General features: G+C 43.9%; 1 protein-coding gene across 2 annotated transcripts in view; it reads right to left on the reverse strand.

Moving 5' to 3' along the window:
- The window catches only part of FAM13A (family with sequence similarity 13 member A), a 172,271-nt gene that overhangs the window by 123,255 nt on the left and 32,696 nt on the right, over positions 1-16,320 (reverse strand). For both annotated transcript variants that reach the window (XM_054990382.1, XM_054990380.1), the window contains exon 5: positions 12,641-12,721. In XM_054990382.1, coding sequence (XP_054846357.1) covers positions 12,641-12,721 — 81 coding nt within the window. The remainder of the gene's footprint in view (positions 1-12,640; positions 12,722-16,320) is intronic.

Raw genomic sequence — 16,320 nt, forward strand, 5'->3', positions numbered from 1 at the left:
TTGGATTTAACATGACTGTAACCCAGAGCAGTGACCATCACATCTGTAAGAAGGATCTGTCTGGATGACACACCCCTACCACAAACTTGGAAGAAATACTGAGAAAGCCCAGACAGAACGGAAAACGCAGAAACAAAGTTTATTCAAGCAGAATCACGTGAAGTATTAAAAGGGGGGTGATTAGCAGTTTAAAAGTGAGATTGATTCCAAGGTTCAGAAAACAAGTTAGGCTTGGGGGCGGGGGCGAGAATCAAACCTGGATAAATGTGGAAAATGGAGTGGAGGTAGTTGATCCCCAAAAGTGGACATAACAACAGGAGACTGTCATGGCAAAATGGCCTGCCAACAAGATGGGAGAGGGCTAGATTAATGATCGAAGTATTGTTTCTAGGCGAGAGCTTCAGAGGCTATCTTTCAGATTGTATTATGCAATCAGTCATGGTCCCACGTCCCCCATTCGAGCTCTCTCTTTTGTTTTGTGCTGGTCAGAGCATTTTCTATTTGCCTTTAAGACAAAACCTGGAGGGATGCAGGTCTCAGCTCCCAAGATAAAGATGGCACGGACAAAATGGAAGCAATGCGGTAACCAAACAGCTACATCCAACTATGATGATGTTTGCCACTTATGTGCTTTACATCTGACAAGGGCTGTGGATCAGGGGTGGAGGACTTTGCTTTAAAGGTCTCGAGCCCTGGCGATTCCAGCCAAAGGATCTCAGGTAGGTGGTGGTACGGAAGATTTTCCTCTACCTGAGACTCTGGGAAGGCACTGCCTGTCAGAACTCACATTATTAGCTCAGACGGAACCAACAGTCTGACTGTATAAGGCAGCTTCATATGTTCCTTACTCATTAACTGCGGAGGCCGGGGGATTTCTTTTGAATCTTGCTACCAGGTAGAATGCCTCAGGCAGTAAATTGTGAACACCACTAAAGGGTGGCAAGTTGTTGGTTATTTAATTTATTGTGTTGTTTACCAAAGTGGACACCGTTTAGATTTTTGCCCCAGGTATTAAAATGTCACGGGGGTGTCCTTGAGCAAATCACATTCCTCTAGTTTCCATTTGATATTTGCTTCAGCTATCTGGAAAGTTACTAACCTTGAAACTTTAGCTGAAGTGACACAGGCCTTTCCAGCACCCTTGAGGAGACCAGGAAGGTAAACACAGACATCAAACTGATATTGCAAAAGAAAGGGACTGCTGTGCTCTTGGGGAGGAAAACAGCCATGAATCAATGCATGGATATTTTTCATATTTACAACAGCTAACCTGCAAGAACTATGAGTTGTAATTCAAAAGCCAGACCTGCTTAGAAGTCACTGATCAAACGGATTTTGAAGAGCTCTGGATGCAATCCTAAGAACACTTTCCTGGAAGTAAGCCCCACTGAGTAACACCAGAGAAGACCTGCTTAGGATTTCTCCCTGTTACCTACTTCTTAGGGATGCCAACCTCCATGTGTGGCCAGGAGAACTCCCAGAATTATAACTGATTTCCAGATGACAATATCTGTTCCCCTAAAGAAAATGGCTGCTTTGGGGAGTGGAATCTATCAATTTATACCCTGCCAAGGTCTCTCCTGTCCTCAAATCCCATCCTCTGCAGGCTCTACTCCCAAATCTCCAGGAATTTCTGAACCCAGAATATGCAACCCTGTTGGTCGGATTTGGATAAAAATATAACAAAGACTTTCCTTTTTGCTGAAACAACCAGGAAAATCAGAACCATGATTGTTCAGTCTAAAAATGTTCCTTTCAGATGGGATCATTTAATTTTAGCTCATCAAAACATGTTTGATATTCACGTTTGTAGAGTGTTGTAATTCCATCTATAAATGCAATGGCTGAAAATAAATTAGCAAATTTGGAGCATAAGTATGTTTGGTCAGTTTCACGGAACATTCTGTATATATACTCGGGAGGCATACAGTTTTACAATGACTTATAGTAAAGCAAATATATTTTACTGACTGGCTGTATTTGGAAAATGTGTGGCAATGGTCAAAAACACAACACAACCTACCTAGAACTGCTGATATGTGAAAGTTTGAGGACCTCTGAGGTTGAAAGAGAGAGAAGGCAGGTTGTTTTCCTGAAAGCTTTACTGCCTGCAATAAACAGCCCTCTCTGTTATCATCCTCCACAATGTAATTAAATACCCAGGCTCAGTTTTGTTTAGGCTGGAACAAACATTAATGTTCATAATGTAAATGATCTCTGCCAGTCTCCAACCTTTCGGCTGAATCTTTCACAATCTCTTCCAGCATAGAAAATTCAGGCATGCTCCCAAAACTATGGATATAAACATGTAGTTGTTTTCCAAAAGAGCTGAATTTTCATAGCAATAGAAATTATCGTTCAAACTAGTTTGCTTATATGACCCAGTGTTGACTTTCTTACAGTTATTCACATGCCCTACTGATGCTCAGATTGGATTATTGTAATGTGTTAGATGTGGAGCTGTCTCTTAAGATTAGTTAAAAACTTGAACTGGTCAAGAATACGGTGGCCAGATTGTTAACAAGGAGTTCTTGTACTGCATGGATCTGTTTGGCTGGCTCCCAGTTTATTTCCAGGTACAGGCTAGGAGCACAGCAGCCCAGGAACCACATCCTTCCATATAAGCCCACCCATCACTCGAGACATGCTGTGGAAGCTTTGGTCTAAAGACCCCTTTAGATTACGCTGGGTGGCAAGAGGGACAGGAGGCCCAGTTAAAGATTCCCACCCCAAATATTCACCTGGTGTCCATTCATAGCTCAGTGAACTCTATGCCATTTTCATCCATTTTTGGCTCATGAGCATATATTCCTCTGTTGCTTCTGCTAGTTAATTATTTAAAATAATTAAAATAATTAACCAGCAATTGATTTTCTAAGTTGATTTTCTAAGTTCTCCCTTCACATGCTCTTAAATGATAAGTCAACTTGAAGGAAGATCTTGTGGCGGAAATGAAGGAAATAGATATTTTTAAATAAATAAAAATGTATATTTGTTCAATTTGTAGAATTTCAGATTCTGCAATTTATTGTGGGGGAAGGTTCAAGCCCCAAGGGGCAGCCCTTGGGCACTGGAACTTTTATTCAGCTGCCTCTCCAGTATCTGCAGTTTCATTAGACTTTGTCCACAAACTCTGAAATGTATCTTCAGACCTATAAAGTCTGGAAATGCTTTAGGAAAAAAATTTGAAATCTCCAAGTGTTGAATTATGAGCCCAAAACCAGAATCCATCCTGTTACCATGGCAGAATACTCACAATCCCTTCATTTAGCACACGATGTTGCCATTATACCAAGTCCGGCCATTAGTCTATCAGGCTTAGCACTGTCTTCTCGGCTCTGCAGCAGAGGTCTTCACATTATCTGCTACCTGAATCCAGGACCTTCAGCTGCAAAGCAGGTGTTCTGCCACTGAGCCATTGCCATGGCCCCTCCCTAGGGTCACACTACATGAGACATGGAATGAACATCAAGCATGTTTTTGTTGCTAAATAGCAAACATGGGGGCCCTGATTAGGATGGGAGCTGAGGCATGAGGCTAACTGTTTCCACTGCCCACATCTGCACCGTTTTCCTAAACTCAAGGAGCACCCTGAAGCCATTTCACCCAAAGGAAATTTGGTGCTGGAGAATGCCGGCAAGTCATAACTGACTTAGGGAGACACCTGCAGGGGTTTTCAAGGCAAGAGACTAACAAGTGGTGGCTTGCCCTTGCCCGCCTCTGCAACCACTGTCTTCTTTGGAGGTCTCCCATCTAATTACTAACCAAGGCTGACACTACTTAGCTTCCAATATCTAATGAGATTGGGCTTGTCTGGGCTATCCAGGTCAGGGTAAAGGGAAAAACAGAAGTTATGTTGGCTACTTGAGGCTGGCAAAACAGAACGGGAGGGAGAAGTTAATCCTCCCATGCTATGAACCCTACCCAAATCAGAATTCCCTGGGCTGCTATATAGAAATGTAGAGAGCTTCCCAGTCTAGTTTGACCCTGACTCTCACCTCCAAAATTGTGACAGAGGTCTAACAGAGAAAGAACTATGGGCTGGTTGTAAACACTAGGCAGTTAAACGTGACACTTTATACCATAAAGGAAGAGTAAAGGAAGTGTGGCACAAGGGCTAGGCAGGGGAAAGTGGCACTCTTCTGCAGAATTCAATCTGCTTGATTTTGCAGGAGGCCTACTTTGAGAGTAATAAATTTTCAAAAAAGATGAATAAGGATAGACACATGAGAGTAAATGGAGTGTGTTACAACTCTGCACACCCTTCTAAACCAGATTCTCTAATAATATATTATGGCAATAGGGAAAAGAAAGGATGCTCTTCTTATCAGGAAAACAAATGTTTACGTTGTATTTTATGAATGCAATTCATGTTCTTTGTTCAGTTCCTACAAAAGCAATGAGGCAACCCTCACAAACTGGTGATTTCCTCAGTACGAACAATGATAATCATCACCAGTTTATTGTACAGAGCAATACTGCCTTGCAGTATTCTATTTATTTGTTCATTCCAGAGATATACATCCTGCCTATCTGTAATTTAGGTCTTTATCAAAGATTGCCATATATGAATCACAACATCCTGAGCAGAAGTCTCACAGGAGGAAGCTTGATGGAATTGCATGTTATTGAGTTTCATTAAGTTGGGGGGAATTTGGGATTTTATTATCATTGGATCTTTCAGTTAAGTATTGTAAGGGACCCTGAACCATGAGGAAAAGTAGAATATAAAGGTTTAAATAAATTGTCGAAGGCTTTCACGGTCAGAAAACGATGGTTGTTGTGGATTTTCTGGGCTGTATGGCCGTGGTCTTGGCATTGTAGTTCCTGACGTTTCGCCAGCAGATGTGGCTGGCATCTTCAGAGGTGTAGCACCAAAAGACAGAGAGCTCTCAGTGTCACAGTGTGGAAAAGATGTTGGCAGGTAATTTATATCTACTCAGGATATTGGTGCTTGATATCAAGCATCAATCCATATGCAAAAGAACCTCCTCAAGATACAGTGAAGCCTCCCTCCATTAGCATTCCACACCCTGGGAAACTCTTACGGGATGACTCAGCCCAACCCCACCTTCCTGAGTAGATATAAATTACCTGCCAACATCTTCTCTACACTTGTGACACTGAGAGATCTCTGTCTTTCGGTGCTACACCTCTGAAGATGCCAACCACAGCTGCTGGCGAAATGTCAGGAACTACAATGCCAAGACCACAGCTATACAGCCCGGAAAATCCACAACAAGCATTTAAATAAATTAATTAAAAAATTGCTCTCCTCCCTCACTGACGAAAGCAGCTGTTCTAGCTCTCAGCACTGGCAGTGGGGAAAGGCCACCCCCCTCCCCGAAAGCAGCCATTCTAACTTAGGCGCAGACTCAGCAGAGCAATAGGGACAACTGGGCCAGAGATCCAGGACTGTTCCTGCCCTGTGTTATATGTACAATATAAACACTGTTAAGTAAAAATCAAACAATGACTCATTCAAAGCACTTGTTGCCTCTGCAGTTCCTCATCTTGCTTTGGATCGAACAAGAGCAAACCCTCATAGCACAAAACATGTTCAAAAGTTATCTGCGTTCAACAACCGACAAATAAGGCTGAAGTAGAGTGGACAACTGCTCACATTGCGTAAGAAAAGGTTTTTTTATAAAGCATCACTTAGAGATCTATACCTACAAGAGGCAGAAAAGGAGATAAAGGTAGGTATCGTAAATATTACCAGCACACAAAGGGAAAACTTTTCTTTATGTGAAATACTGTTATATCGACCAAAGTTTACTGCAGACTCTACCATCCAAAGGTAGAATGAATACAAAGCTTTCTCAAGGTAGAAAGTTGTTAAGAGCTTTGAAGGTAGTGTGACTGGCAAGGTTCTCTCTCTCTCCCCTAGTCCAACACTCTAACCACTACACCAAATTGGCCCTCATATCTATCATTTGGCTTGCCGCAAAATGTTCTTGACATTCTATCACATTTTTATGCCACCCTTCCTCCAAGGAGGTCCTCGGCTCTATACATAGTTGATCCCCCCGTTTTTTTCCTTAGAGCCATCCTGTGAGCGAGGAGAATTAACAGGGTCCTACTCCCCCTGTCCAGCCCTGACCTGGATAGCCCAGGTGAGCCTGATCTTGTCAGATCTCAGAAGGTAAGCAGGGTTGACCATGGTTAGTAACTGGATGGGAGACCTCCTGCGAAGACCAGGGCTGCAGAGGCAGGCAATGGCAAACCACCTCTGAGAGTGTCTTGCCATGAAAACCCCACCAGGGGTCGCCGTAAGTCAGCCATGACTTGAGGGCACCACACACACACACTCCCCCTGCCCATCTCCTGGCACAGGTCACCCACCAAGGCAAACAAGGCCATTTCAGTCCTATGACCAGGCCTTAAACAAAACTGTAATGAATCCAAACAATCTGCTTGATTCAGGAATCCCTGAAGCTGCCCAACCACCACTCATTCAACCATCTTGCTCAAGAATGTTACATTCGAGACTGGACAATGGTTATTTGACTATTCTTTGGCCTGAAAGAACCCATGCCCCATGGCATTGGCAGCAATTTTGTGATTGGTCCAACCCTTTCAATGGAAACCATTTTGTGGGGGCACCTGCTACCTGTTTTCAAATTTCAAATGTGTCCACAGGTTCAAAAAGATCAGGGGCTCCTTGGTTAGTGCTGGGCTAGGATCTGGGAGACTTGGGTTCCGCTTTTCGCTGTGCCATGAAAGCCACTGACTGATCTTGGGCAAGTCACTCTCTTTCAGCCCAACAACATTGGAGGTTAAAATGAGAAAGGGAGAACAACGCCTGCTCCACTGAGTTCATCAGACAAAGGGTGGAATAAAAGCGTGATCTTTAGACAGGTCAATAGGCAGAGACAGGCTGCACAGGAGAGTCGCTGCTGTACAGCACCTGGGAGGTGAAAAAAGTGACTTCTTGCTTCATGATCTGTGTTTGAGACACAGTTCCAGAGAACACCACAGATGGGTTCCAGGCAGTGTGCCAAGTAGGGGAACTGAACTGAGGACGTTGGGAGAAGCAACAGCTGCAGCTCAGAAACAACCCCTACCACTATGGAGCGAAGAGCAAGCGTGGAGTTTAGAAATCTTCTCCACAGCCCCCTCCAAACAACCTCTCTTGCAACTGATAGCCTCCCTTCCTATTATGACCCCGTCTGACCACCTTAGTGACTCCGACTCAGAGTCCTCAGGGGAGGGGCCCCGGTCGGTGGCTGAGGAGGACCAGGGAAGGCCCAGCGCTGCAGAGTTGCCTGCAGAATCAGCATCACCCAAGGCCACCCTGACAGAGTCTGAAAGGCAAACCCTGCCACCAGCCCATGAGTCAGCTGCTAAGCCTCCAGGCAGGACTCGAACTTGGGCCTGTATCCCCTTAGGACCCTCTCCCACTCTGCAGGAACACCAGTGACGGAAGGCACAGGCTGAGGTGTCACAAAGGAAGCGAAATGCCAGACTGGCTGCATACCACCTCCTGTAGATCTAGAGCAGGGTGTGGAGAGAAGTACTTCCTTGTAGGATCCTGGTTGGAGCACAGCCTCAAGAGGTTTAGCACCTGCCAGCAACTGCACTTGAGCTGATCAACACCCAGCCAATTTAGACTGAGGCCTGAGAAAGTTACTTGGCTGGCTCAATTGATCTACTAGGTGCAAGCCCTCTGTGCCAAGGTCAGGCTCCATTTGCCTATGCTCTTAGGATTAGCTAGCCAAGGCTGAGGCCTTACTCCAGAGGAGCCTAGACCCAGCTTGCTTGCAGAGCACACTTCCCTTTCTCCAGCAGGACCCTAACATAAGGGTAAAGACTTCTTATCCTTGCGGATTCAGAAAACTGTTTCATACTGAAAACTGTTTCATAATCAAAAGAATAGTTAGCTTCAAAATTGTTGCCCCAAACCTGTTTTTACCAGGCTTGATGGAGGGGCATAAGGAGGGCCAGCCCTATGTGAGATATTGCATTCTTTTCATTTACTTCTTCTGTACTCTGCTTCCCCCCCCCCCCCAAACAGGAACCTGAAGTGGCTCACATCGATCTCCTCTTCTCCTTTTTACCTTACAACAACAACCCTGTCAGGCAGGTGAAGACCACAGAGACATGAAGAGATTCCTGCAGCATCACTATGGGGTCAATTTTCTGGCCAGTTTTTCTCCCATTACTCAGCTTTCAGAGGGCTGAGGATTGGGGCCAAGAACAGGAGTTTACCCACCATGGGCACACAAATGGCAAACCTATTCTCTGCATTTGGGATCCTGCGAATGGAAATGCAGCAAATTGAACCTGGGCCCATCTGTATGCACCTGAGGCCATCTGCATGCCACAGGTCGTACCCAGCAGAAGTTGCAGCAGGAATCAAAGATCTAACTTTTGTGCCTGCAGCCATAGCACACGCAGCCAGATATTCTCCAAACTGCCCTAATTTCACCTTTCAGCTAAGCAGCTAATAGCACAACTAGCTCTCTTTCGTTGTACTTTTGTATTCTCAAGTTTATTAATAGCTGCAACTTTTACATGCCAGATCTTTCCTCTCGAAGTGTTTCTTTACACAGGGAAAATGAAATAAGCAACTTCATTTACTGAAACCAGTGAAGGTAAAGGGATCCAAGAGACACCTGAAACTACCAACAGACTCAACTTCCTCTCTTTTTAAAAAAGCATCTGGGTGCCAGTATTTTCAGAGCAACAAATACTCAATAATATTTCCTGAAGGATCAACTATCTAAATGTAAAAAGGGGGTTAAAAAGCAAAGGGAATTTTGCCTGGTTTGCCTTTATTTTAACCCATGAGAAGCCAGCAAAATATAACGTAGTTTGGACATAGCAGAGCTACCTATTGGTATGTTTACTAGGAATCTGCTAAGTTCAAACCAAATATTTGTTTTCACAATTGTTTCTCCCCTGTAACCCTGTCCCAGGCACAAGTCTGTAAAAACCCTCTCAAATCCCTACTTAGTTCTCCAGTCCAGTATTCACAATGCAAGTTACACAAGGTTTGGAGTTTCAAAACACATACACAACCCAAAGAAGAAAATGGAGTTTCCAAGATTGACTGTGTATCCTACAATTCAGAACAGAGCTGGGACGCTACTGCTTGGGACTGACATACTCAGCCTCTTCGTCATCCCAAATGAATGGAAGACTCAGCAGAGGAAAGGAGATACGTCATTCCTCCAAGCATTCCAAAAACCATTTCCTGAAAATGAAATTCTACTGAAGGCACAGAATGAGAAAGGTAAATGATTCAAGTGGAGAAGCCGATATTGCAGAACGGGCTTTGATACAAGTATTTCCTGTGTTGGACAGATGAAAAACAAAATCTAAATTTGGATATCATTGGTATCATCAATGTCGTCTTAGCAATAAATATACTCTGAGCTTAGCCAGACATGCAGTTGTAAGATACTAAGGTCTTAGAGCCAAACTAGACATGATAGTGTCCATGGTGCTAACCCGTAGATGCTGCCACCATTTAAAGGGATTTAAAAATACCACAAGGACCCAATGTTGATTGGGCCAACAATATGCTGGCCTGAGGCTAATGGCATTTTTAAATCCCTTTAAAACAGCCATGGTGTCTGTGAGTTGGACCTGTGGATACCACCATATCTAATTTGGACCTTGGAGTGAGAATGGCATAGTGAATGGAGTGTTGGGACTAGCATCTGAGAGATCCAGGTTCAAAAGAACAAAACATAGTGTGCAAGCTTCAAAGTTCTCCAGAACTCTTCATCAGGCTGAATGTTAAAAGAGTGGCGGCAGAGTTATAGAATCATAAACTGGGATGGGACCCCAAAGCCCATCTAGTCCAACAACTTGCACAATGCTGGAAATTCACAGCTCCCTCCACTCCCCTACTGACCAGAGGAAAGTCAAAAACCTCCAGGATCCCTGGCCACTCTAACCTGGAGGAAAATTCTTCCTGACCCCAAAGTGGTGATTGGCGTTACCCTGGGCAGTAATAAGAAAGGGCCGCGAGAGCCAAACACTGGCTTACCCCTTCCTGCTCTCCCTTTCTCTATCTGCCTAAGAGAACGTTGAAGCCATGATCTTAAGTCATCTTCGTCAGCAGCATACTCGTTAGAATGCTTTACTGACTCACAGGGTGCAGGATGTGGCTAGTAGGAGGCTGCACCCTTGGCGTGCTGAGAAGAATAAACAATGGAAGCCATTTAATTGAAAGCATGAAAAGCAACGGTTGACCAAATGCCCGGATGTAGTTCTTGATCATTGAGAAAGACATTCTTAAAATGACAACATATATGAGTCGTTCCCTCTCTCTTCCGTATATGCAAATAATGTTGCTGAAAAACTCAGTGTCATGGGTACCACAAAGGCTTGAAACAACACCACTGCAAATCCTGAGTCGGAAAAGTTTAACATTTCAAAAGTGGTTTCTTAGGCCAACAATACAAACATTAGAGGCTAATGCCCTCTGCAGTCTAGGATGCTCATGTTAATAACAAGTTCAGCAGGTTCAGGGAATAAGACACCTATATGTCACATATACTCCCAATTTGGCATGCCTTTCCTTCCAGATTTGGCATGCCTTTCCTTACATCCAGTGCCCTTGGGAAAAGACAGGCATAAGTACAACAAATGACTGCTTGAGTTCTACACATACTATGGCGATGACCAATGTCAAAATTAAACCAAATTACATACATTGATCAGATAACAGAGTGGCTGAAATCTTTGGCACCTCACCAAAGATCAGGGCATACGTGCCAAAACCTACTAAGAGTGTGTTTAAAGTACAACTTAGCTGGGATCTGTTCTAAAGGATCTTTTCTTGTTTATCAGCTCACTTAAAGAAAGAACAGGTGCCTGATTTATCAATTTACCAGGAAAGCCGTCCTTAATGAAAGCATTCCCACAGAGAGAAGCATGACCTAGTTACAAGAGAAACCAAAGCTCTTCAGGGCTAGCCTCTCTGCTAATTCTTGAACTGGGAGGGGAAAGAGAAAGACAGGCAGAAATTGGGCCACTTATCCAAAAAGCAAATATGTTTCCCCTCAGACCAGAAGCACAGGTCAACTCTAATCATTTTGGGGAAGAAAAAACATCTGGTGATCCAATGAAACTAAAAGGTTTCATTTCTAAAGCTTTGCAGAATTTCCAGGCTTTAGAGAATTTAGACCACTTCTTCTGCATCCTGCTTTCCTGAGTTCTGGCCCACAGGTTCCTGGAGATTTGCAATAGTGAAAGGCGATGACTCCAGCCCAAAACAAACCAGGCATCCTTTGAGCTCATCATCCCATACAAAGATGGTAAGAGAAAGACACATTTTAAGCCTGCAATTAGAATAGTGGCTTTGAACAAACTATAAGTGATATTCAGTTCTGTGTGGCTGTTCTCTGGCATCCTTTCTACAAAATAATGGCTATGGAAAAAGCACCCTGAAGTCCGTCAATGCTGGGGAAGGGGCAGGCTCTTCTTAACCCTTTCTCCTCTTTTTATATTCAAAATAATCATCAGTCCCCAAGCTGGCTTGCACTGAATCAGACTATTGGTTTATCAAGATCAGTCATGTGCTCTGATTGTCGGCAGCTCTCCGGGATCTCACGCAGAAATCTTTCAGAGCATCTACTACCTGATTCTTTCCACAGTACATGACGGGGACTGAATTTAGGATTTTCTGCATGCAAAGCAGATGCTCTTCCACTGAACCACAGCCAATTCACTCTCTGCCAGCTTCTGATCCTGTCGAGGCTGAAGGAAGGAGTGAAAGGTGAAGGCAAGGTGGAGCAAGGGGTGGGGCAGGTAGGTGTGGTCAATGGCACAGCCTCTAGCTTGCATGCCAAAGGTCACAGAGTCAATCCTCAGCATTTCCAAATCAAACAATTAGGTCGCAAAAGATCTCACTTAGACCCTGAAAAGCTGCTGCCAGAGGAGACAACACTGACCTTGACAGACCAATGAACAGACACAGTATAAGGCAGTTCTATGTTTCTTTGTATTCTAGGAAGGCCAAAGTGAAGACAAAGCAAGCTGCGGGGGGGTGGGGGGGAGATGGTCCATCCAGCAGAGTCGCCCTTTATTGCTAAACCAGTAAATAAGCCTGAGATGACTAAGGGGTTAGGAGTATGACATGACTCATTTCAGACTGCTGGTGTTTATAAATAATCACCTCTATCTGTAGTCTCCTTCTCTGGCCAGAGCTTGGAGGTGGCACACGTGCCCCAAGTTAAAGCCTTTGTGGTGGTGGTGGAAAGTGCCATCAAGTCACAGGAGATGTACAGCACCCCCAGAGGGTTTCTAAGGCAAGAGGCATTCAAATGTGGTTTGCCATTGCCTGCCTCTGCCTAATGACTATGGACTTCCTTGGTGGTCTACTCATCAGGGCCAACCCTGCTTAGCTACTGAGATCTCATCATGAGACCGAGCTAACCTGGGCCATCCAGGTCAGGGTGAAGGTCTGCTTCAAGGTTCAAATCCTGTCAGTATCATGAAGCTTCAGTTCCCCCCTTACCTACTCAACTGCACAAATCTAAGTCTAGTTCAAAGTACAGTGCCTTATCTGGAGAAAAGGAAGAATGTTTGTAGAGGAAATATGCAAAGAGACGAAGTAGAACAAAATTCAGTCGCGACTATAATGGGAGTTGTAGTTAGCAATATGATGCCCGCTTTTCAGTACCTTGTTTCTTGGGCTTGGCTTTGGCATTTCCTTTTCGTAACTCGTCAGAATGATTGGCAGGGTCCGCTGGCAGCTGGCCTCCTACAGTGAGACAATATATTAATTAAAAGGTATACACAGACATGGGCAAACAGGACAAGTACACTGTTTCTGAGCATTATAATGCCTCCCTATTACCCCCATGAACTAAGACCTTCCACCATAAGCAGCTATTCAAAACGAAAGCTTAATAGCCGGACACACAGACCTCCACGCAAAAAATGTGACATTCTTTCACAGGATTTGAATGAACCAAATCCTATTTTAGCCACAGTTAAAATAAACCAGGTTTCAAGTTATGTTTAAACTGAGTCATTGTGTCCAAGCAATCCAAATCCTGTGCCAATAAAAATTGAAGCCCGAGCTCCATTCTGATGAAGACAATTGAGCAATGAACAACTCATTGGCGGTAATGAGGTCTGTCCAACAGCAACCCAATCATATTCCTGAGTGGAGACCAACAGGTTATCAAATAAATAAGGTGTGGTAGTTCTGAAGATTAAGGAAAAGGAAATCTTCTCTCTGACTGTAAACTGTAATCCAGAAAGAACAAGACCAGCCCTGTCATTACTACAACGTATTTCCTAACGGTTGCTCAAACTCACAAAAACAAATCAGTGGCACAAAAACCAGGAGCTCCTAATGAAAGATATCTGGGATCAGTATATCGCCATATTAAATCCAGTTATGTAGTTCTTAGGAATTAGCTGAATGTGCCCAAAGCAAGGCAGAGATTATTGGTATCCCAGATCAAATCCCTAGAACTGCAAATATCTGGTGACTGAAAACAGTAGATTCAAAGGTAATCTACATTGTATTGTGGTAAGAAGTCCAATGTTTTAGGGGCAGCTTTTTATCTTAAAAATGTGGTTCTTCCATACTACAACCCCCACCCTCAATTAAATTATCAGTCACTTTATTAGAGCATTTTGCTCTCTCTGGATTTCACAGCCTGATTTTCAATTTCATAATGTGGGATAGAAGCTTCACTTTGGATTACAGATGGGGATCAGTCACAGCTCAAAAGCCAGAGCAGATGCACGAGTCAGTCAGTCCAATTCCTGGCATGAAGGGAAGGCCCTTCTTCCTAACATGTAAGCATTCTGCTATGCACTGGGATCTGATACATACCCCTAAAAGATACGATTCCTTTCAAGGGAATGCCCTTTTCTAGAGCGCACGTACAGAGTGGAGAGTCAGCCAGAGTACACGTGCTGCTAATTCCACGGGCAGCATGGGGCAGGTGGAATGCTTGAGGCAGAAGCAGGAAAGCACAGGAGCCTGGCTGCAGCACAAAGTCGGGCCTGTGCCCCTGCTTTCTGTCTCTAGCACTACACTGCACATTTTATTAGGGTGGCCACTCCCACACACCCCACCGGTTTGCCCACTGCCACTCAGGTGGGGTGCAGGGAGACAATGCTGGGGGAAATGAGGGGGATCAGCTGCACACCAACATCATGATGTCATTTCCGGCATGAACAAGAAGTGACATCATCAGGTCAGGCGGCACTCTATCATACACCCAAAACATTATGGTTAAACCACAGAAGGCCCCCATGGTAAGTCTCCTGCTAGTTGCCAGCCTTGGGCAGGCATCCCCACATTCTATAGACAAAACAACACCAAGTTGGAGGGTTGCCAATCTACAGGTAGGGCCTGGAGATTTCCCTGAATGACAACTGCTCTCTGTAGGGCTTGACCAACACAGGTTAAAGGTGACTGACTCCCTCCACCTCTGACAGCTAAAAGCAAACCTGAACTGTTCTACGCAGAAATGAATCCCGCTGATTAATAGGACTTACTCCCAGGACTGTGGCCACAATCTCTTATAAACTTACGCCCACAAGGAATTGTATTGCTCTCTGCATTTAAAAATGTTGTGCTGTATTAGTTAGGGTTTTTTTTTTCATCCATCTGCTCAATGAAGTACAAACTGATCTGTGAGAAGAAAATGTTCCCTCGGGGAGGAAACATAAATCAAAGAAGCAAACAAGGTTTCTAGGGAGATGCCTTCATGTGCTCTGCTCCAATTATACCCACCCATATTTACTATTTTAACCTTGTCGGCATGAACTTTGGTCTTGCTGAGGGAAAACTGGTGTTGGCTGACTTCAAATAGTAACAGAGTTAACAGCAGGTGTGTCCAGCTCCATGGGCAGACAGCCCTTCTTGGGTGAGAACGAGCATCCTCTCTATTTGAACTTTAACCCGGAAGTGAAGTTATCCTTTGCAGCCAAAGCATGCGTCACATTTGCCACACAGACTCCATGGGAGACATGACAGTGTTCTAGCTATAAAAGAGAACTTCCTAGTTAAAGGTCAAGTAGATAGGGCACTCATCAACCAAAAGGGAGACTGCATCCAAGAAATCAGAAGGGGACTGAGATCTGAATGGGCAGCCATGAAGAAACTAGAAAAGATCCTTAAGTGTAAAGAAGTGTCACTGAAGACCAAGATCATTCGCACTGTGGTATTCCCCATTATTACGTATGGATGTGAAAGCTGGACAACAAAGAAAGCTGACAGGAAGAAAATGGAATCATTTGAAATGTGATGTTGGAGGAGAGTTTTACTGATTCCGTGGACCACCAAAAAGACAAATAAGTGGCCTCTAGAGCAAACTGAGTGTGAATTCTCCCACGGAGCTAAAATGACTCAGCTGAAGCTACTGTACTTTGATCATATCATAAAAAGACAAAGCTCATTGGAAAAGACAATAATGCTTGGAAAAGTTGAAGGCAGTAGGCAAAGAGGAAGGCCCAGCATGAGATGGATTGACTCAATAAAGGAAGCCACAGCCTTTGGCTGGCAAGACCTGAGCAAGGCTATCAATGATAGGACATTTAATTAATTCAAAGGGTCGTGATAAGTTGGAAGCAACATACACAGATAGGATCCTATTTCCTCAGTGTAGTGAATTTTGGTCCCACTCTAATAAAGTTTAGAAGGTATTACTAAGTAATGGGTGCCAATCTGTAAGGTGCTACTTGCAAAGACAAGCATATGATGACAATGCTCCATAAGCTAAAGGCTTCTCCATGCTCTCCCAACTTCCTGCCATAGCATATAGAATTGACCACTGTGATTCCCTCTTCAGTAATGCGCCCATTACATGTGATATATTCTAATTCATGCACATATGCTCTCTTAAGCCAGCAACTAGGCCAAAAGGCACAGGGCATGTGCAAATGTTACTTGTTCAATTTTTACATTTAAAATACAAACTCACACACAAAAAAGAGGAAAAGTCTTTTCCACGCACAATGAGAATACATATTATGAAGTCTTAACCCTACATTTTATAAAACAAGATTTTTGTAACCAAAAACCGGCATAAGGCTCTTTAAAATTTTTCTACCATCTTTTACTTCCACAATTAATTTAGGTAATTTTGCATGGAGAATTTGCCATAAGGGAAACCATCTTCTGCAGTATGCTCATAATAACCCACATAGCACGTACTGACCAGATATCACATATTCTCCTCTTTAAACCAATCAACTAAATAAAAAGCATGGAGCTTGTGCCCAGCTAAAACACAGCCTGAGCTTACAAGAAGATCTACAGGGCCAACAGCACCTTTCGAAGTCCATTGACTTCACCGGCCACTCTGCATGGGATGGCACTGTTAGATGGCCAGA

Source organism: Eublepharis macularius, chromosome 10 (assembly GCF_028583425.1).
Source record: "Eublepharis macularius isolate TG4126 chromosome 10, MPM_Emac_v1.0, whole genome shotgun sequence".
In the NCBI taxonomy this organism is placed as follows: domain Eukaryota; kingdom Metazoa; phylum Chordata; class Lepidosauria; order Squamata; family Eublepharidae; genus Eublepharis; species Eublepharis macularius.